Source organism: Melospiza georgiana, chromosome 1 (assembly GCF_028018845.1).
Source record: "Melospiza georgiana isolate bMelGeo1 chromosome 1, bMelGeo1.pri, whole genome shotgun sequence".
In the NCBI taxonomy this organism is placed as follows: Eukaryota; Metazoa; Chordata; class Aves; order Passeriformes; family Passerellidae; genus Melospiza; species Melospiza georgiana.
Genome location: NC_080430.1, coordinates 146,631,273 through 146,654,689, shown reverse-complemented (window position 1 = coordinate 146,654,689; position 23,417 = coordinate 146,631,273). Strand labels below are relative to the sequence as shown.

Genomic DNA, 23,417 nt, shown 5'->3' with positions numbered 1-23,417 from the left:
GAAAACAGTTGGGAAATAAGCATTACTGGATAAATAAATTCAGAAGAAGAAGAAAAGAAAATAAACCCTTTTTGTGTAAGTAATGCAAACTGGGTTTTTTCCCTCATTTTTTATATCTGCTGAAACCAGCCCTGATGCAATACATTGAAAACCTCCCTGTTTTTCTCAGCCCATAGATAAAATGTGCCTTCAGTAGTGACTTGCAACAGGAACCTCATCTGTTGCAAACACTTTGAGCCTTCCTTATTTCTCAGAGAGGAAGTATGTGGCCTGTTTGGCAAATGCTGCTCTACATGACAGCGTGAACTTCACAACACTCTCATTCGACCGGCTGCTCCTCCACTTGATCAGCTAAACCTTGCTGGCAGCCTGAGAGCAGTGCTATGACTACGGCTTTTCTCAGGAATACTGCAACCTGGAATGCCATGCCCAGCATTTAAAGGTAATCACTGCTGTGATATCTTTTACATTAGCTGCGTACGAGACCAAATGTTTCCATTTTATTTATATACAAGGGTGTTCTATTTCATTAACAATGACAGGATTCAGACCGGGGATTTCAAGTACCACCAAAGGCAGAAATAGAAGAGCCTGCCTTGATCCTTTTCATAAGGAGTGGTACTAAAGATAGACAGGACAAGGAGTATTTCTACTGAAACCTAAAAGTAAGACAGATGCTCAAAACCTTATGCTAAAGCAAACTGCATTTCACTGTAACCAAAATATAAGCCCACAGATTAGTGGGCTTTTTATTCAAAGTGTTAGAAGTGTGGATAGTGTGGTATTTCTGTATTGTTTCATGTTTGCATGTGTCTCTGAATTATTTTGATGAGAGTATTTTGTTATTCTTTCTAAGTGCAAAGCTACAACTGCCTCAAAGCTGGAAGGATGTTCATTTTGATTAATGATAAATTAAGGAAAATTCACCAAAAAACATATACAGTTTCTGAAATCTAAGTTGCTTTGCTTTTTCTTTCCACACATGAAAAATAACAGGATGCCAGTGCTTTAATTTTCAAGCTAAATGAGATTCAGACATTACCTGTGAACTTTATTGAGAATTAAATTTTAAGACCTTAGAAATATAGATGTGAATATCAGGAAAGAAAAATAAAATATGGTATAGCATCTCAGGAATGATAAATGTTCTAATTTTACTAGTCTACGGTATTCCTTGTAGGAGGGCTTTATTCATGTGCTTATCTATCTTGCCTTTTTATTCCTCTTATTACTTCCATTTCTTTATATTAACTAATTCTCAATCATATTAAATATAACTTTTTCAAAGTTCTCACCGAGGAGCAGAATTTCTCATGTTCCATGCTATTTAACTGCTGCAGAAGCACGTTTTCTCAGAGAACAAATTCTGCAAGAGGAAGTTATTGCTACATGTGCTGCACACAGGAACGGAAGGGGAAAATTGTACCACAGGTTTTGGGGTCACACAATGTAGGTCAGTGGGATTCCAGTCTTGACAAGTGAAGAATTCATATCTGCTGAGAGTTCAGATAAATAGGGCACAGAGCAGGTCTAGGACCGCAGATATTTCCACACGTTCCTTTTGCCAGCAAAGGTCCCTAAGCCCAAACAGCTGTGTGTGCCATCAGCCCTGTGACCACCCTTCCCTGACATGATGTGCACAAGTGGAAAGGGGAGAGGAGGAAGGGCCAGTGCTTGGAACACTGCAAATGCGATCTTAACAGTTAAAACCAAATTTTCATGCAAGCCCACGGAGGTGGCTGCTGAGGGCTGCAGGTAGATTTTGGTTCCCAGCATCCCAGCGGGCTTGGGGTAGATAAGACACAGTGAGTTCAGAGGCTATCATTTCTCTTTAGTTCTTCCTTCATCACCCTCAGTGAATTATTTCCTTTGGATATGGCCTAATTATCTACTCCTGTGAAGGAAGGATGGCACTTCTACTTGTACCCCAAACTCTGTCATCAAGTTTAGATATAAGGAACAAAGTTTTTACAATGAGGGAGGTGAAACACAGGTTGTTAGATGCCCCATTCTTGTAAACATTTAAAGCCAGGTTGTATAGGGCTCTGAGCAACCTGATCTAGTTGCAAATGTCCATGGAGGGAGGGCTGGACTAGGTGGCCTTTAAATCTCCCTTCCAACCCAAATTATTCTATGATTCAATAAGGTCAAGTGAGATGCAGTGGCTGTAGCAAATTTGCTATTTCAGAAGATTATAATCTATAAAACTGTTACTGTTCTATCGATTTCAATGAAAAGAATTGGTTCATGAAATTTTTAAAGCTTCCAGTAAGTCTAGTTTTGCAGAGTGTCTCAAAATTTCAGAAAACCACAAAAGAATTTATCATGCAGTGATGGAATGGATTTGTATTGTGCAGACAATAACTCAATACAAGCACAAGCTACTTAAGCCACCAAGTTCTATCACTCACTTGAGAGCAAAGCACACCATTGTTTTAGAAATATGACCAATTTGTACATTCTTACTCCAGAAACTGTGATACTACTTTGTACATTCTTACTCTAGTGACATGCCATTGCTAGCCATCAAGTAGAAACACTTTTTGCCTCACTATTTCAAACAAAACTTCCATGTCCCATTTTCAACATCTGAACATTGAGTCATACCTCAGAACATTCACTCCACCACCTTTGACTGGACTATGGGAACCTTTACTCTGTCCATACGCACAATGACAAATAGCATTAGTAGTAAAATCTAGTCTGATGTCTAATTTTCCTTTTAGTCACTTTGGCTAAGTGAATTAACAGCAAGAGTCAGAGCTTTTAATTTTTTTATTTTCACTGAGCACTCCTGCTCTGAAACTGGAGAGCATCTTGAACTCTCTGTCCCTTTCAGGACTTTATGCTACCACGGTAGTGACAGTAAGAGAGCACGGAAAATGCAATGAGAAACGGAAAAGCGACAAGTGAATGATGGCAAAGCCCGAGACGTCACTGCTCCTCACTGCACTGAAAGCACTCTATAACCTTTGCATTTTCCACAAGCCAGATTATTCCTCATCTAAGGCAGCAGCAGAGAGCTGCACATTGTGCTCTGATGATCAGAGGTCCTTTGAGAACAATGCCTGGTATGGCAGAAGGGAACCAGGCTGTGCCCTGCAAAAATACAAATTAGGAACTTCCCTGTTGTCCAGTATTGAATTCCTCTGTGGTTTAATTGCAAACAATGTATAAGCAACCCTGCAGAAACACTTCAGGTATTTCTAAAGCAGCATTTAGAGTTTGGATCCTTAAACACCATTCTAGAAAAATGTAATTGCCTTGGTGAAATGTGCCATGCTTTTAGAAAGATTGATAGCCTGAAGTAAAATTTTCAGAAGCCTTTCCACCATGCACAAATACTACATATCACTTTCCAAAGAGATTCAGGCATGCCTCAAATTAGGAGGAGGAAAAAGGCCACTGGTCACAAGCCTGACACTTGTAGGATGACTTGCTCTCCCAGCCCTCAAATAACAAAACCCAGCATTAAATGATACTAAGAGGTAGGACTTTTTTTTTTCCCCATACACTTTTGGGACACAAGAAATTCTCATCTAAATATCAATTGCATGTGTCAAAATTACAGATGGACATCAGATGTTTATGCTGTTATTCTTGCCACCTACCTGGAATTGTCAACGTTTTCGATAACTGCAGCTTAGATTCTATACACTGAGCAAGATTTGAGCCCCTCTTCTAAATTACTGCAAAAATGCATCTACCAGAGCACAGAGCTCAGCAGAGTTTTTCAGCTCAGGTATTTATCTCACTCTCTTGGCTGACATTTTCAGCCCTGTTGAGCTATCTACTGCTGTGCCCAGGAAATTTTTCTGGCTGATTTGAAGATGAGCCATGAACATCTATAATATCTGTAGCCAAAATACTGGCTGCACTACTCCTATGGGTTTACCTCTTGTTCTTTATGGGATACAAGTAAGAAAAATGTTCAACAACTTAAAATTGGGTCTTGCAGAAAAATACCCGTAATTAGATCAGAAAATTATGATCTTGAAAGCAGACATTGCCTGACAAAGTGAATTCTGGTTTCAGGTTTAGAAATTAAGGTGCATTTGGATGAAGAAAGATTTTTTTGTTTTGCTTTCTATAAAGAGACCTATTTTTAAAATGTGAATATGCAAGTAATGTATTTAAATTTAAGGGCGCTGTTTTATTCAGCTTCTAGACTTCTCCTATCAGGCAACACATTTTTGTTCTTGTGAAAGTAGGTTTCAGATGCTTGTCAGAAAGACACTGGCACAGCTGCACCCTCCAGATGTGCCACAAGCCAGTTCTGAGTGCATAAAGTGAAGGGGTAATGTTCCATTTGGCCAATGAAATAGAGAATTCTAGCAAAGAGCCTTTGGGAACAGCACTAAGAAGCTTGGAAAGCAGATGAGGTGGAGTCAAACTGTGCACTACCATCTGTTCTAGCACTGAGCTCCTTGCATTTGGTAAGGGATGAATTTTCTTTCCTTTGAATGGCATTTTATTTTGTAGGATAAAATTCTGTCTTCCTAAACTTTCTGTAAGATGTTAAAAATTTACTGTATTAATCAACATACTGAAATTCTGCCAATCTTATTCTGAAAGACAATTAGCAATAAAATCTTGCTGATGTCCGTGGTTCTACTTCTCAGCTTGGACATCTCTCCGCCTGACTGACCCTCATCAGGCTCTAGCATGTGTAAGTGAAGAGCAGCACACCAAATTCAGTAATCATCTTTGAAATATTCAAGCTAGAAAAGGCCACAAGATGTAAAATACTAATACAATGCTGCTAGAGCTCCTGTTATCATTTTCACAGGGCAATGGACGGAAATACATTCTTAAAAAATAATTACCCATCAGCTGGTGGTATTTTTTCTTTAATGAACAGTTTTAAAATAGATATAGCTTTTAGTCTTCTGCCTCTGAAAATATACCATAGCATGATACACCTTCCACATTCAAAATATTTATCTCTCTGTACTCTGTCAGAGAGAATTAGGATGGCTGCAGCAAAGCTATGAGAAAGAACTGCTCTTCTCACACTATTTAGTACCACAATTGTCTGATACTGTTTCTTGTATATCCACCAAAACTTTTTAATACAGGTATCTGAAGAATTTTCACTGGCTGGCTTTATGCAGGAGGACTGATTTGAAATCAAGCATTTTTTTAGGCAAGGTGTTACTTTTAAAAAAATTGCCCACATTTGCTGAGGGCACAATTGCATCCGAAAAAAGCCCAAACGTACCAAACTGTGTTCTTTGTGCTCAGTAGTAAACCAGGAAAATACACACACAGTGCTGAAAACCAGGGACATCATTCTAATTAGATCCTTTGTAGCCTCAGTACCCTAAATGCTGAAAAAATATTTTGTATATGAAATGCCCATATGGGCACAGCTCTGCTGCTACTTCCTATTGTGCTGAGGTACTGGTAATGGAAACTTTTACTACATCATGTTCTTCTGAGCAACTTCCCTAGCTGCGGTTTTCTGCTATTCCCCTGATAAAAGCACCAAAGTGGTGAGAGTTTAGCAAGTATGTAAAACTCTTGCATGAATTTGACACCAGAGTTCTCAAAAGCAAAACTGTATGAAATTGGAGACGCCCAAACGAGGTCATTTCTCATCTGCTGGCACAGCAGGTGTTATTGTGATGTTAAATTTCAATGTCTGCTTTGATTTAGTTCCGAAGAACTCTGACGGAATTAGCGAGCACAATGGGAAACACTGTGAAAGCTCCAAGAGCATCTGAGGAAACAAACACGCTGAGCCAAACGGGTAAGAGCTCATTTCACTCATTTCACTCATTTCATTCCTTCAGGAGAAAGAGCCGCTCACGGTACGCGACAGACTCAGCCATGTGTCGCTCCTCAGCCGCCTGACAGGAGCAGGCGAGTGCATGGCTGCTGTGGCAGAAGGAGGGCATCCACCAGACACTGCTTATATTTAGCTACGTTTTAGCTCATTTTCCAAGAAGCACTTTAATTAAAAACCCCAAATGTTAAGCGTATTATTTGCTGGTGCTCCTTGAAAGACGTTCCTTCCAAATCAGAAAGCACTGAAACAACACTTCAGAAACCAGGAATGCTGTGTTCTGACATAATTGCATGTGATATTTTATACAAATTTATCCTTGAAATTTGGGGTTCCTTCATTTAAGGTTAAAAGTTTTAATGATGTATTGCATTGAACCTTATGTCCATCCACTGTCAGATAATTGCATTAGAAGTAGCACACAGCCAGCCTGTCACCAGATTTATCCATAAAGGCTAGAGAGGAATACAAGTTTCACAGGGCCAGCTGCCAAAGAAGAATAACACATCTGCCCTCTGTATCCACATGTGAATAAATCAGGTTGAAAAATCCCTCCCTGCCACCTCTGTAGGCTGCTAGAGGTCATGCACTGGAGGGGGAAAGGAAGAGGGGATTTGGTGATCAGCTACTACAAACTGTGAGTGAGTGGGTGGAGAGCCAGTAGTGCCTCAGCACTCCTGGTGCACTAATACAGGCAGCTGGCACTGAGCTGCAAGAAATCACTCTGCAAAGCTGAAGAGGAGAAAGCAGTTTTGGTTTTTTCCTTTGTGTTTGGGGTGGGCTTTTTAAGTAGGTTTATTTGTTTGTTTGCTTGCATTTTGTTTTGTTGTGATTTTGGGTTTTTTCCATCAAAGATTTTCCGATTGGGCTGCTCATTATTATAAGGATAAGGAATCAGCCTGGTTTAATTTTTACTGCAAGGAAACCCAGGCCTGATCTTAGTATGGTTAGGAACTCACTGAGATGGACAGCCTTGCAGAGGTCCTAACACAGAACATAGCAGAGACCAAAAACTACTCAGCAAATTGCCTTTTTTTTTTTTTTTTTTTTTTTTTTTTTTATGTTTTTGGGGGTTTTTTGTGAAGAAAAGTGCCTTATGCTGATATTCCCAACAACTGTTGACACGAATACCACATATGAACACCAAAATAGAGACATGCATTCACTCAAAGCAGTACCTTGGTGATGAGCAGGCCATAGCTGTGACCAAGTGTGTCCTGGCCCTGCATGTGCTAAAAGTCAGGATTTAGCAGGGCTAAAAACAACTGCAACCCTTTCTGTGATCGAACTATAACAAATCCCTAAAACACACCTCTGCAAACATTGATAGCACAGTAGTTACAATGGGGAACTATCTCTTTAGGAATTCAGGACTCAGTCTACTTGAACTTTCCTACACACCCAGCACATCTAGAAAGGGATGTTGTTAGTCCTACCTGACCACCGCGACCACCTGGGGAGAGAACAAATCTCCTGTAGATGCAGTGGCACCTGCCAAGGCTGGAGGGATGTTTCAGACACTCTCACAGCTAAAATCGCACCAGACACCCTTGTTTAATCATCCAATGGCAGGGGGGTGTCACAAAAAAGGTCAGTGATGGAACACCTTTCCTATGAGAAAATTTTGAGAGAGTTGGGGTTATTCAGCCTGGAGAAGAGAAGGGTCCAGGAGATCTTGTTGCACTTCTCAGCATTTAAAGAGGGCTTATAAGAAAGATGGGGATGCACTTTTCAGTAGGGCCTCCTTTGATACAACAAAGGATAAAGGTTTTAAGCTAAGATAGGATAGATTTAGACTAGAGATAAGAAAAAAAAATTCTTATAATAGGGGTGGTGCAATACTAGACCAGGTTGCCCACAACAGTTGTAGATGCCCATCTCTAGGAACTTTCAAGGTCAGGATGGTTGGAGCTCTGAGCAACTTGATCCAGTTGAAGATGTCCCCACTCACTTCAGAGGGTTGGGCTAGATGACCTTTAAAGGTCCCTTCCAACTCAAACTACTCCACGATTCTAGGATTTATCAGCCTGAGTAGCTCTTTGGATCCATCCATCTCTTAGTCTGGATCAAACCAGTATCTTTCATAATGGTTTAGATGTTGCTAATGAAAGTTGGGAATACAAACATCAGTACTGTCATCCAAATCCAATAAAAAAATGAACCTGGTACCAAAGTGTGTGTTGGGGTTCACCCAGTGGGTTTGTATCTGTTTGCCTTCCTGAGCAGATCAAACTCCAAATCATATCACAAACCAAAGATTTCCACCAGGCCAGGAACAGACTTCATTTAGCTGAGGTGAAGGATCCAATCCATGGACTTTCAATAGTTGAAATAGTTATTAGGAGAAGTAGGTTTGTCACTGGCTCATTTCAGGGAGACTGAATAAAATGAAGGATTGAAACAGAAGGGAAAGAATGGAAGAGTTTCCAAGAAAAAGGGGGAAGAAAATAGATAACTGCAGTCGGCAGACTTGGTCTGCAGTGTTCACCAAACCCCTATGAGCCCCCTGTGTTCTGAAAGCAAAACCTTGTGCTTTCCTCAGCACCAGTGGGTCAGTCTTGGCCCTGAGAAAGGGAACAGTGTAAAAACTGCATTTCCCAAGCGGGATTTGGAACCCAAAGATAACTGCATCCCAAATGCTCACACACTGACAGGCATTCCTGACACAACCCAGGGACTGATGACAGAGTGAGCAGAGAAACAAGGGGTCATCAAGGGTTGTGAGCCTCTCTCTGTCCTTCTTTGGGACCCTGAATCAAGGGTTAATCCTTTTGGGCTGCACCTGCACAAATCTCAGTTCCCAAGCTGGCTGGTTTAGATCTAGCTTGGGTACCAAAGTGTGACTCTGCAGCCACATCTCGTGGTGCTGCACAGTTTCCCAGATGAGTACCCTTCTTCCCCCTCTCTGGTGCACCCCCTGCCATAAATCATAATATTTCTGCTGGCCAGTAAAGCTGGATGATGCATGGAGCTGAACTCCAAAGAGTTCATTCCCACTCCAGACATGGACCACGTCAGTGCCCAGCCCAGCAGATTTTTGAGGGCAATGACCTGGATCTGGATGCTCTGCCTATGCTCTAATAATGCTTCATTCTCCATTCCCAATGAATAATTTGAAGGATACAATATTCAGTCTCACACTTTGCAAGACATGTGGGTGTGAAGACATCTAAAATTAGCATGTATTTCACATTCATTTCCTATTCCTAAAAAAACCACCCAGAATTAACACCTGATGCAGTGGAAACGATTGTGCTTCGATCTTTCCACTCTAACTTTTGGGTTGTTCCATTGCAGATGTAACCTCCACTTGCCCTGTGGAGGAGAGTTTGTGCTAGATAAACTCAGGCAAATCTTTTTTCTTTTACATCTTGAAAGTGTGGGGAGCTCATCAGATGAAATCTATTAGATCACTGTGAAATTTAGGAGTGGAGAAAGCGTGTAATTTGTTTCGTTCCTGTTTCCAGGCTTTTGTGTTTGTAAGGAGCTGGCATGGGTTCTGTGAAATGTTGTACAGCGTGGTGGAGCGTTTTGCATGACCAAAAAACCCAGTGAGGTTTGACTTTAATACCAATCAAAACGAAGAAAAGAAGGAGGGGCTCACTCCTTTACTTTCACTTTAATATAATTGTATGTAGTTCAAGAGGTAACATTTGAATGGATGTGGAAAATAACACTCTGATATATTCCTTCCTATTCAGAACTAAAAATTACATGCAAAATTGAAACAAAAATTAATATAAATATGAAAGTGTAAGCAAAGTGAGACAGGTCTTGCTAGAGTAGACAAAAAGTCACCTCCCCCACAGTGCATAATGAAATGCAAATGACAGTGCACAAGGAAGGGGAGCAGAAAAGCACTTGTTTTCCACTCTTTCACCATGGAAGCAGAATATTTTTAAATAAACAGCATAATTTTTAAAAAAAAAAACAATGCTAAAGGCATTAAGCTAAAAATAACTATATTCAATGTAGCATTACATGATGTTTTATAACCTATAAGGAGAAATTAAGTGATGGAACTTTATCCTCATTTTGCTATTATGCTCATTTGCTACTTTTAAAATGTATCTTCTGGTCCATAATTCTTCTAGTAGTCCTGGGTAAAGATTTTGTTTCATCAAAAAAGACTCAGTGCCAATGCTTAGGTGTTATTAGCCTCAGGTACTAAGTAGCTTCAGAGACAGGAAGGTGCCACTGGATTTTCTGTGCAGAACAAGGCAGCCATCAAAGGCTTAGCACAGAATTTCCTCAATAGGGTTGAACTAAGTGTATAATAAGTCATATTAGACTTATCACAGTGGTTGACTGTACTGGACTGGTCCTACTTAATTCAGTGACACTAATCAACTAAGAAATTCATGGCAATTTCAATATTACACGCTCTCAAAATAATCATAGAATGGTTTAGGTTGGAAGGGATCTTAAAGATCACCTAATACCACTCTCACTGCCATGAGCAGGGATGCCATCCACTAGATCAAGTTGCTCAGACCCCATCCAACCTGGCCTTGAACACTTCCAGGGATGGGGCATCCATAACTTCTCTGGATAACCTGCTGTGTTTCTTTCCTTCATGTTTCTTTCATGAAGGAAAGAAACACAACAGATTACCCAGAGAAGCCTTTTGTCATTATCTCTGTGAGTTGTTTCTAAGGCCCTGAGATACATAGCTAAAAACACAGAGCATTCATTCAGGTATTGCACCTAGCTTTCCCTCAAAAGCTGTCTTCCTTAAAGAGAACTTGGCAAAAAATCTATATTAAATGAGAAAAAACTAACAGGATACAGAAGTGTTTCTATCTCTCTAATTTTTTTCTGTCCTACCCTGAATTCACATCCATATTTGCACATGTTGGGCTGCACAGAGTGGGAAGAATGGAGGTCAAACAACCTCTGCAAATGAAGTGCTAGATGGTACTCCTAAGAACCAGGGTGCTGATGCTGGTGGAGGCAAAGGGAAGCTCTGTCTCCCTGTGAGATCATGGAGGGTACTGAGATGTGGAAGGGGGAAACTGCTTCCAAGAGAAATGCAGGCAGTGTATGGCACAATCCCTCTTGCCAGGACTAGTGACAAAGAGCTCAAAACACCCAGCATGACACATTTCTGAACCTCCCAGCTGCCAGCATTTACTGGGCACCACAGATTCCAGCAGGATGAGGAGCATTTCACATTTGATGATCCCAGTCTTGTGTATAGTGCTCTACCCCTCAGAAACCCAGAACACTCAGCATATCCTACACAGGGTGCAAGTCCCAGCTTCATCCCAGCTGATGTAAAAGGTCTTCTCATCTCTTGGCTGACCTCAGCTCTGCAAATTGCCATTTTACAATGGTTTCAACTTAAACATCTCTGTGCCTGTTTTCTGTCACTGAAGCTCTTGCACTTCTCCATGCAATGCTGAGAAAAAAGTGTGCTGGCAGATCATTAAGCTCCTTTAAAAAGTTATGGAAATGGGCAATAATGGCTATACTTTCATTGACCATGATCTAAACTACCATTGAAAACTATCAGTGGTGTAACATTATGAAACAATTCAACATGCATCTTCCTTGTCTTAAATTTAACGATACAAAACTGTAGCTGGAGGCAATTAGGGACAGTGGCATTAATCAAACAGGGTTACTTCCTAATACTCTAAATAATTACTAATTTTTTAGTTCCAAGCTGAATATGTCCTTTAAATATGGTAATTGCTAGAAAAAGTGGTCTAAATTTAGTTGCTTACAATTAACCACATGACTTTTCATTTCTAGTATCTTCAAAGTCCTCTTATAAATCTATAGGTTCTTCTTTAGCTCCTTGTTTATTAATTGACATTCAGAGACTTTTTCCCCATTTGACCTACTACGTAAAATCTATAACACTTAAAGAAAAATCCATTTATGTCTCAGAGCACTACCTTTGTTTTAAGTGACCGTTTATTTCTTCTTTCACAGGTCAGGAGAGTGATTTCCTTGCTGTTCTCTATGACTATCCTTCAGCAGACATAAGCCAACCTATATTTCATGTAGGGGAAAAGCTACGTGTGCTATCAGAGTAAGTTGATCAATTTATTTCTAAATTAGGTTTTATTACAACTGAAGCAAAGCTCTGTTTTATGCACCTGGCCCAAACTGGATGCAATTCAGCAAAATCAATTGAGTTCAGAATTTTCAGGGAAGGATGTTTAGCCATAGCGTAATTTTCCATGTAGTTTAAGAATTTGGGATTACATATTTTTTATACATTTATCTTAGGTTTCTCAAGCTGGATTCAGACTCTATTCTAAAATAAAACTCAGAACAATTTTCTTTAAAAAGCAATTGTAAGAAAGTATTCCCCAAATGTAATGGAAAACAGAGTAAGAGCCAAAATAGTTTGAATCACATAGAAAATGAAAATCACCCTGAATTTATTTATGTCAAGTGTGTCTGTAATTTTCTCTCTCACCCTTTTTAACCTAACAACTCCATTATTATTATGTCTTAGAATTTCATCCCAATTTGAGGCAAATGTAAAAAAAAAAAGTTTTAAAAAGGGGAGGGGGTGTTTTTATGTTTTTTAATCAATTCTGCATTTTCTTAGTGAGGGAAAAATGACAGATTTCTCAGTCAGTTCCACTCAAAAAATTTAGGAGCCCCAGAAGTACATAGGCTTTGGAGAACTAGTTCAGACTGACCTTAACCTTAGTGCAGTATTGCCAGACACAAGAATGAGCACGTGTACAAAAAACAGAAGAAAGCAGCCCTGAAGTTCCCCTAGGCACAGCTTGTAGCAGCACACAGTGACCTCCTGGAAGTTACTCAGCCCCACAGCCACTACTTGCACTGCTCAGAATGAAATGAAAGGTTTCATTTTTGCAGCTGGTCCAGCAGATGGATTCAATGGGAGACCAGACAATTGATAGCAGAGGAATCCTTGGAGGACTTCTAAAATAATTTTAAAAACTCTCAACCAGATAGTGAAATGGCTGGAGGAGAGAAATAAGAGAAGCATCACGGATGGCTGATGAATTCTCAGACTCTTCTCCAGGCCACCATGACCTGCAGTGGCCTTCATCAGCCACAAGACACAGGCTTACAGGGCCTTTGGTCTGACCCAGAATGGCTGCACTTATGTTCTGCTAACACAGTGCTTTCTCTTCCTCCACCCAAAACTCAGACAATACCACCAGATAAATTTTCTGCTGATGGAGAGCTCCTCTAAACCAGGGGGATTCTCTCTGCCTGCTTCTAGCAATGTAAACCTTTCTGCAGTTTGCAGAACATACATGACATGGTGCAACAACTGCTTTAGCTTGGAAATTCCAGCTCAAAGCCTCACTCTCAGGTTTCATCAGCTACAGGCCCTCACACACCACAGGGCTGCCTATGCCCACATCAATGGGAATTATATGTGTGGCATATTATATGGACACATGTGCTGCAAAGTAAAATCTACTGCAGGAACACCTTCTAAAAGAGTAGGCTTTGGCAGCAGAAGGTTTTGATATGTTTGTCTGTTGTACAGTGAACAAGGGCTTCTCCTGATGGATAAATTACATCCAGAGCAAGCCTTGATGGGAACTTTCCTCTTATTTTGAATCGTGAACTTGCTCACAGATAACAAGACAGTCCAAAGCTCTATGCAAACCACAGTGTCCTGATGAAGGACCTGCTCTCCCCTGCTGGGGCACATGCTGATGTCAGCCTCCTCCTCTTGCCTGAAGCTTCTTCCTGCTCATAAGCTGTAATTCTTTTTCCAAGATCATTCAAAGAACTAAAAGACAGTAAAAAAGGAGCTTTGACCAGAGCACAAGTGGTGAGGAGTCACCACAGAGGAGTCAGCGCAAGCAGCAGCTTTTCAGTTGCTTTTATAACAGCAGCTTTTCAGCCTTCTACCAAAGTAATGATGTGTAGTGGCAATCAGCCCCAGCAATCCTGCCAGGAACAGGACATATGGCACCTCCATAGGAAATGCAATTCCTCACAGATATTTGTGGCTGCTCTGGGTTGGTAGATTTATGTAAGCACCACTGGCACAGATTCTCACTCTCCACACTGGTCAGGCACCTTTCATTACCAGATGAACTGCATTTGGCTGGCAATAATCAAGCCAAATGCCCTCCAAGACTGACCTCAATATACATAATGTCTGTAGCTCCTGCAGCAGGAGAGATGAGCTGCTTTGGAATTTTAAATCATCATAGGGATTTTTCAGGGTTAGTAATATTAAAGTTTGGGAGGAGAGAGATGACAAATCTCTCGGTTTTGGGTTTGGTTTTTTTTTCGTATTGCAATTCTTAGTTCTGTCTAGGAGAATTCTGGGGGAAAAGGACTAAAATTTTTATAGATAAATTCATTTCATCTGGAAACCCAAACCCAAAACTCCCCCTTTTTCCCTCAGCACAGACATTCTAGACCATGGTCCCAGAAGCTATAACTCATGACATTTAACCTAAGTGATTTCAACTCAGCTGTTCTGACACACACTGAGAGTCAGATCTGCAGTGTAGACATTATTTTGGGAGCATTTATATGAACATCCACAAAACCAGCATTTAAACAAGACACAGTTCCTTGGATTCAAACTCCTAAAGTGAAGGTGCAAAGAACCCAAGAGTCATCAGGGTCATTGCACTAAAGAATTCTTGTACCAAGAATTTTCACAGGGATCCTTTGCAGCATCCCTGTGAAAATTCTTGGTACCCTTTGTTTCTGAAGGGATTCAAGAGTAAAAGCCAGAATTCAGTATCACAGCAATAACTTAAGACATAGTGGGGGAAATGGATATGCCTGCAGCTTCAGCTACAAGGTCTATTTGATTGGAGTCTGCTCTGCAGCTCATGGAAGACAACGAAAAGAGCAAACCACAAAGCAGGTTCAGTTGGACTCACAGCCTGTTCCCAAGCTGACAGGCTCCATTTCCCAGATCCTCTATCCTGGTGTTACAGGGCTGTTCAGACACAACACTCTCAGCTGTAAACTGAATATCTTGGACACCAGTACAAGTCTAGCTGTGGGAAGGCAGAGCACAGCATGGTTTAACCACGGAGTATTTATCCTTGTTCTTTCAACTGCAGAAAAATATTTTATTACTTACGTAATTTAAATGGAACAAAGTAGCTTATTTCTGCGTCCACATTTAATTCTCAAGAAGGTTTAGAAATGGAACTACTCTAAATGAAACCAAACAGGGTTCCTTTCTGAATACACAGTTTCAGAAGCACACACAGAAGGTTGCAGGCTAATTTGTGTAACTTCACTAACTTCCACATGATGAGAAGCTCTGAAAATATATCTGAAAATATCCCTTCTCTTGCTTTCACACAGTGAAGGAGGCTGGTGGAGAGTCCATTCCCTTAAAACAGGTCGAGAAAATTATATCCCAGGAAAATATGTAGCAAAGGTTTATCATGGGTAAGTAAATGCATTTCTATAGCCCTTCATCACCACATTTTTACATATCCTCCTCTGATTACTCTGAGTCATAGGCCAAATAGTGCCAATAGTGACTTGGCAGACAGAAATTTTATTTATTGAGAATCTAAAAGACATCTTTTGAAAACTGAGAACGTAAATCCACTTATAAATTTAGACTAAGTGAAAAGGAAAATCCTTCTTTTAAATGCTGGAAAGAGCCAAAGACACCTCAAATCACATATAAGATATTTAATATGCATCTGTTGCATGGACTGATCATTTAAGTTAAAGACATTAATGAAGAGAGCCTATTTAGAATGGATTTTTAATATTTACATAGAGTAAAATTTTAGCTAGGTTTGCTCATGGAAAACAGGCCAAAAAGAACAAATAGAAATGCTAATAAGTCATTCAAGAATGTAAACTTTCTCACTGGATGAGCTAAGAAAATTTCAGACATTTCTTGTTGCCATAGTCACCACTCAGGGGGGAAAAAAACCAACAACAACAAAAAACCCCCCAAAAAATCCATTAAAGCACAGACTTAAAAGCTTTCTGACAAGTGTTTTAATACCTGTTTAATTTTAAGGATATGAACTGCTAATGTCATTGTAAACTATGCAAGGGCTTCAATTTTAACATGCTTTTACATCCTCCTGAAACAGTGATGCTTTCCCAAAGGCAGGGCACAGATGTGGGGCAATGGAAGCCACTGTCTGAAACTTCAGTGACAGCAGACTGGATCAAACATATGAGAACAGCTTTAAAATATAATTCCATTCTATTCCATAAGTCTAGAAGAGCTGAGCAAGCCCAAGTGCACGGTGAGACACTGGCTGTGGCAAAACACAGAACTGGACAAAGTTATGGTGGAAATTTGTAGGACTAATTCCACATTCCCTTATCCACAAAGCCCATTAACTTAAATGGTTGGACTGTTCCCTAGAAGAAGCAAAATAATTGTAACTTATTTGGGGTTTATTTATGATACAATTTGGGTTTAACAAAAGTGGTTTAAATGAAAAAGAGAGATTTAACTAATGCCACAGATGTCATCAATACACCACATGAATCTGTACCCAGAAATACAGATCAAAGCAGCTCCAAAAGTTTTGTTTTCCCTAATAAGTCCAAATCTTATTACTCTTCTCTTAACCTCACAAAGGTTAATGGAACTCAAAACCAGCAAAAGTTTCTCCATAAACTGGGGAAATAGGGCTGAATATAGACGAGAGAATAACTATAGAAAGCCACAGTGTTATTTTTGCAGTCACTTTTCCTGGCTAATGCAGCACTTTCACAGCCACATGCTGCTCACTGTTCCACTGGTATCCAAATTTCAGAATTTGTTTTTTCCTGCTTCACAGCTGGTTATTTGAAGGGCTGGGAAGAGAAAAAGCAGAGGAACTTCTACAGCTGCCCAACACCAAGGTCGGCTCCTTCATGATCAGAGAGAGTGAAACTAGGAAAGGTGAGACAATACAGATATTTTACCTCTTGATCTCAGGCATTAACTCTTTTACAGCTCTTTAATTCACTCTCTGTTCTGATTCATATGGATCAGACCAAAACCAGAAAAGGCATGTAATGGGAAGGTGAAGGCACCCAGTGCAGTGTGCCAGCCTTTACCAGTCACCTACTGGAAACGGGGTTATTGATGGACATGGAAAGTTCCACAAGAATCAGCACAAACAAGACTCAGTTTTTTAAACACAATTATTTACTTTGGTTGCATGCAAACCTGATGAGACAGTGGGACTTTCAATGAAGGAAAAGTCACAATTTTGCCTTTGTCCACAAAGGATTGATTCAAGAAGACGTAAAATGTACACCAAGTACTAGGGGGTGGTGGATAAGTGTTTACTATATAAAAAAGGGAGGTCTTTTATTTATTTTTAAAAATGACTGGCCTTCAATTTTTTTTTTCTTTTTACATGGAAATTATACTGTACCAACTTTATACTTTTATTTTCTTCAATGGGGACATAGAAACAGAATCATAGAATTCCTGACTTGGAAGGGACCTACAGGGATCACTGAGTCCAGCCCCTGGCCCTGCACAGGATCACTCCAAGAATCCCACCATGTGCCTGAGAGCATTGTCCAAGCCCTTCTTGCACTCTGTCAGGCTTGGTGCTGTGACCACTGCCCTGGGGAGACAGTTCCAGGGCCCAAAAACCCTTTGGGAGAAAAACCTTTTCCTGCTATTCAACCTAAACCTCCCCTGACACAACTTCAGGCCATTCCCTTGGTCCTGCCACTGGTCACTAAAGACAAGAGATCAGGGTCTGCCCCTCTGCTGCCCCTGCTGAGGATGCTGAACACAATAAGCAATAAGGGCTCCTCTCAGTCTGCTCTTCTTCAGGCTGAACAAACCTCCCATGTGCAACATGCTGTATTTCTTTTCTGAAGCACCAGAACACATTCTAATATCATGATACTACAGATAAAAGGGAATAACACATCATCTCTTCCGACCTCTTGCATACCACAGGCCAATTACCTTCTTAATATCTATACTAAATTCAAAGAAATTTAGGATTGGCATTTAGTCCTTGCCAATAAATGCCGCAGAACAGTTCTAAACAAAGAAACAGAAAAACCCAAGTGGTCATCTCCTGCCATGACTGCATTACCAGGTCTCAGCTACTGCATTACTCTAAGCTGTACATAGAAGAGTACCAATCTGGGAGTCTGATCTCCCTATTCAGTGGAGGGCAAACAACTCTGTGAAGGCCTATTTCCTTTGTGCCCTTTCAAAAGATCCCATGCCAGCAATAATAAAGGAAAAGCACACCAGAAATTTGGTTGAATTTAATTTGGTTGAAATTAAATTCAACCAAAATCTCAAGTCATGTTATATTTATGTATATCTATAAAGTATAATAAGAAATACAAGATGGCCACTTGGGTTTTTTTAGCTGTTTCTGAGATGTTTTGAGTAATGGCACCACACCTTACAGATACTCTATTCTGCTACAGACACCCAAGCAGCCCTACTTTGGTGTAATTAGTTCTTCTCTCTCTCCAGGGTTATATTCCTTGTCAGTGAGGCACAGGCAGGTGAAACATTACAGGATCTTCCGCCTCCCCAATAACTGGTATTACATCTCTCCACGACAAACCTTCCAGTGCCTTGAAGACCTTGTCAATCACTACTCAGGTAAAAATGAGTGTAGAAAAAACAAATTTTCCACTGGCAACTGTAAAACTATCTATCAAAGGTCCAGAACAAGAAGTTTTGCTTATGTCCAAGACTTGCAAATATTGCCACAAAACAAGCAATGGAAAAAGTTTTGGTTTGTACATTTTACTTCATTTTTCATCCTAAATTAAAATATGCTGCCCTTAACAGTATAACTGAAATCAATACAAGAACTCAGCTAAATAAGGCCAGATGGGATCTGTCTACATTGGTGTTTTGTAGGATATTGTATAGCCATGTCAATAACAGTGTTTGAGCCAAACACCAGGGTCTAAGGGTTCCCTAAAGAACTTCCAATTGCAGTTTGGAGGTCAGCACAGGTCAGGGATGCCCAGACCCTCTATGAGCACAGCTAAAGCCAAAGTGTGAGCATACAAAAATGTTCAGCTGTACAGAAGCCATGTACCTGTAGATCTGAGTTCAAGAGACAGATTGCAACTCCTGGCTGACTCTGTTTGCCAACATGAAGATGTCTGCCATTCATTTATTTGCCATTTAAGCAGGCAGATAGCTTCAGGGCATGCAACACCAGGTTTCTATTCACATTTCCCCAAAGAACCACTACAGCACACAACCTTATCTGCAGTAGAAAATTTTCAGAAATGTTGTGAGCTTCTTCCCTATCACTTTAGCAGAAGTGCATGGCAGGAATTTATCAGCAGAGCTTATATCAAGAGGCTCAAGCTGTTAGCTCAATTGCAGAGTCAGTGCCACTGTTACTAACGTCAGTCCAGTGGATGACACTTTTTCAATGACAGTTTTCCAGATTTATGGGAATTTACCCATATCAGAAAGGTGTCAGAAAGGTACCTTGACAAACAACACAGTTAAGTGGTTGCAGTTACTATGCATCATAATGAGAGTGTTCTAAAATGAGGAAGGAAATGGCAAAGAACAAATTGCCTAAAAGTTACAAGAGAACAATAGATTCTGTGCTTTAGCAAGCAATGGATACTCTGTAATTTTAAAAGTGTGAAGATTCCATTCCTAACTGTTTCACAGGTAAAAGAAAAAGTATGATGGACAAAGAGTACACTAAGGAGATTAGTGATCCACATTTAAAACAAGCAAATTAAACTTTCAAGTCCAATGACATAAAGAGAGTAAGAATTTGGACAGTAGATACATGTGTATTTACATGTTAGCTAATTGACACCTTTCACTATATAGAAAGAAGGAAACAATTGAAGCCTAAAATCTGGGCTGGGGCAGAACCCAAAACTTGTAACAACTAACATTTTCACTTGGGTTATAGGTGTAAGAGGACACATAGTTAGATTTAGGTCTCCTCCTTCCCTCACCATAAGAAGATACAAAATCTCACTCTGAAATAAGACTCAGAGTTGTAGAATACCCGCATTTAGGCATCATGTTCTCTATTTGGGCAGAAGAGTATCTGTGATGTTCCTAACGGAGCAAGAAGGTAGAGCATAGAAACATTGATTAAGGTAATATGGGAACCCCAATTCATTCCACAGTCATGTTCCACAGAAGAGTAGGTGTGCACACAATCCAATCTGACCTTTTTACGCTCAGTTTGCATGGCTGAGACAATAGGAAGCAAAGCAGAACTCACCAAAGGCTCCGAAAAAGTGGGTTTAATTTTCTATTGTCACAAGATTCTTTGTAGTCTTTGAGCAAGTCACATTGCCTTTCTGAGTCTCAGTTCCTCACTTGTACTGTATAAAATATGCCCAATGAAAAATTAAAATGCAAAGGTATGAGGAAAGGAAAAATTAAGCCTGTGTTAATGTCTCCTTGCTGAGAACACAACTTTTGACTGCTGCTGCTGAGTCCAAAACTGTTTATTTGAGCATGCAACAGAGAAAGAAAACAGTAAGCAAAGATTAACTGTCTGTGTGTTCATTTTCTGTTCAGAAGTTGCTGATGGTCTCTGCTGTGTCCTTACAACACCCTGTCTCACCCAGTGCACTAACAACAACACCGAGATGAATCCAGTTCCTCCTGTGGTGATGAGGAATAAAAATTTCAACTGGAGAAACATTCACAGGTACCACATACAGCACAGGCTGCCAGAAACAACAGGGCTGCTCCCAGCCATGTGTATACTTGTGCTTGCAGCACAGAACACATAGCTATTTATTTCCTTCTAAAGGAAATTAAAAAAGCAGTTTTAAAGTTTGAACAATCTGACATCAAGCTAACCCATGAAAACTGAATGCCCAGCTCTCTAACTGATAATCTAGGTTTTAACTTTGAAAGAAGTATTGTTAGCATTCAATCATTTTTCCTATCCAGCTATCCATGTGTTCAGTCCCTTTGGGACTCCTGAGTCCTTTCACCACGGGGGAGGAGTGAGACCTGGGTCACAAAGCCCAGTGACATCCACCACTGCTGATCCACCCCTCTGATGCGCAGGGCAGAAGTGGTTCCCCTCTCTTCCCACACCCAGGGAACAGCACAGGTGTAATGAACATATCATCCAAGAATGAACCTTTCCTGTTGTGTCTCTCTTGACACACAGCCCAATTCATGAGATTTCTAATATCATAACTGCCCCAAGAGAAAGTAGGTCAGGTTTCAGAAGCTGGGGAAACAGCCACCCTCAGAAACAAAAGCACCTTTTACTCTTGAAGGGTAAATTTCCCTTCACTACTCTTCTTCACAAAACATTCATGTGCTTTTGAAGGTAAGAAAATTTTGTGCAGTATTGAGGTCATTTTTCTTACAGATTAAGAGAATATAGATGATACTTCGTTTTCAAGTGCCAAAAATATTTATATATTACTATTGTACTTTTTTATGAGAAATGCTAAGCAACAGAAAGGCTTGGTGATTTATGAGGCAGAAATGTTTTTATACAACAAAAATAACATTATTAGGTTTAACAACTGTTAATATTATCCCAAGAGGCTCAGTCCAAGTAGCTGAAATGGTAACAAAATTCTGTTCTTTTAAAGGCTGGAGGTGACTGAAGATACCAAGAGCACCCTGGCAGCAATAGATGACTCTTGCCTCAGCTATGGCCTGAGGGAAAGCATCGCTTCCTACCTCTCCCTAACTGAGGATGACAACGCTTCTTTTGCAAGTGCCAGAAAGAAGAAATCCCAATCTCTCATATACACAGGGAACAAACATAAGAGTGCCCTCCCCTTGCCACCTAGATACTATGATAACTAAATACAAGACAAGCAGGAAAGAGCCACAGACTGACGAGTTAGGACAGAAACCAGAGCATCCTGTGGTCCTGCCATCCTTCAACAGCTGGGAAATACAATCTGCTAAGCTGGTGACCAAACACCAGCAGTGCTTCTGCATTTCCTCTTCTGAAGACCTTCTCAAGGTGCTATCCCAGCCATGGCATATGCTGGGAATGTCCCCAGTGCACCAGAACTGGTTCACAAGCAGGATGAACTGAGATAGACTCAAAATCAAAAGCCAAGTGGTGCAGGTGACTCTTCAGCATTGTATAGAGGTGACTGCAGAGGGAAAAACTAACTGCAGCTCAAGAACTTAAATTAAATCTGACTCTGGTGTTCTCCACAAGGCTGAAAACCTGCTTTGTAGAACCTATGTACACTGAAAAAAGGAGCATTTTTCTTCTCAAGATAGACTTATCCATTGTCATTGAGAATGGATCAGAGAGACATCAATAACCCCAAGAAAGTATCTAACATCTGGCATCCAAGAAACACCTGATTATAGTGACTCCATACTTATCTTTTAGGAGAGAAAATGAAAATCACTGACTTTACAAGAAGCATTCAACTCACTTGCTGGCAATGCTGCAGTTTCATAGAATAGTCACAAAATTAAGAACAGGCTTAATTCACTGAGAAAAGTAGTTCCTACTCACACCTGAGATGGGAATTCAGGCATATCCAAACATGCAATTCAGCTGCTCATAGTAAAGCAGAGAACAAAGGGGGGGTTTAATTGAAAAGTAAGATGTGATGATGTTGTGCCTAACTGCAAAGGTTGGCTTGCAAAGGTGTGACCTTTTATGTGTACAGGGAGATATTTTAACTTTGACTTCTGAAGTCAGCCACATATTTATGTATAATATTTATATTAATAGCAGCTTTAAAAATAATTAAACTAAGGAACAAATCAGTAACAGTGGATGTTAGAGATTTTTTCTCATTTCTTGTCTGACAAGAGTTATGTCAAAGAGAAATTACACTTCCCATCAAATCACTTAAGGATTAGAGGGTTTTCTAAATTTTATTTTGTTTTACTGGTATGTACACTTTTCTACGTCATAAAACAGTACATAGCATTTTCACAGAATTCACAGAATGACTGGGTTGGAAGACACCTTCAAAAGCATCAAGTCCAACACATGCCCCAACACCTCAACTAAACCATGGCACTGAGTGCCACATCCAGTGACTCCACCACCTCCCTGGGCAGGCCATTCCAGTACTTTCCTTTGAACCTGCTTGTGATTGCTTTCTAAACCAAGCAATCACTCTTGTTTGAGTGTGTAAAATGTGGCAACCTAGGCTGTCAAGCTGAGATAGTTTCAATCCAATCATTTGCACTAGCAAGGACGGTTCAGAGATCAAAATATTTCACATGTTTAAACATATTTCAGGACTTAAAGGATGAATATAATTTGGCTGGTCAACACTGAACTCCAAATAACAAAACGCACTCAAGAACTCTAGGCATTTGTACAATCTAATTACTGTTACTGATAATCAATACATTATGGTGACAGCATTTAATCCATGAAATGTATATGGGGAGAATTTCAGATTTCTAAGTCATGACTTGTATTTATTCATTAAAATAATATTCAGTAGTTACTTTGTGCTCCTTTTAGAAAATGAGAAACCTGGTGTGCAACTAGTACAATCAGCCAGCCTTGCAATGCCAGTACCAGAAGGTATCTTGGATGGAAGGTGACAAAAGAATCCCAGAGCCCACACAATTGGCAGCACTCAGACTCTGTGAGAAGGGGATAAAACATTCTGACATTGACAGGTTCAACAATCATGGACCAGTTCAGTGTGGAAAGGACCCCCAGACATCCTCTGCTCCACCGGGGCCACCTTGAGCCATTTGCCCAGGACC

General features: G+C 40.2%; 2 protein-coding genes across 2 annotated transcripts in view; one reads left to right on the top strand and one right to left on the bottom strand.

Moving 5' to 3' along the window:
• The window catches only part of TG (thyroglobulin), a 149,027-nt gene that overhangs the window by 38,380 nt on the left and 87,230 nt on the right, over nt 1–23,417 (bottom strand). The window lies entirely within an intron of this gene.
• Nucleotides 284–22,307, top strand: SLA (Src like adaptor). The gene is made up of 8 exons (XM_058024924.1): nt 284–442; nt 5,659–5,752; nt 11,729–11,828; nt 15,083–15,169; nt 16,540–16,643; nt 18,204–18,335; nt 20,256–20,388; nt 21,299–22,307. Exons 2-8 carry the CDS (start codon nt 5,692–5,694, stop codon nt 21,516–21,518), a joined length of 837 nt encoding a protein of 278 aa, XP_057880907.1. The 5' UTR covers nt 284–442; nt 5,659–5,691; the 3' UTR covers nt 21,519–22,307.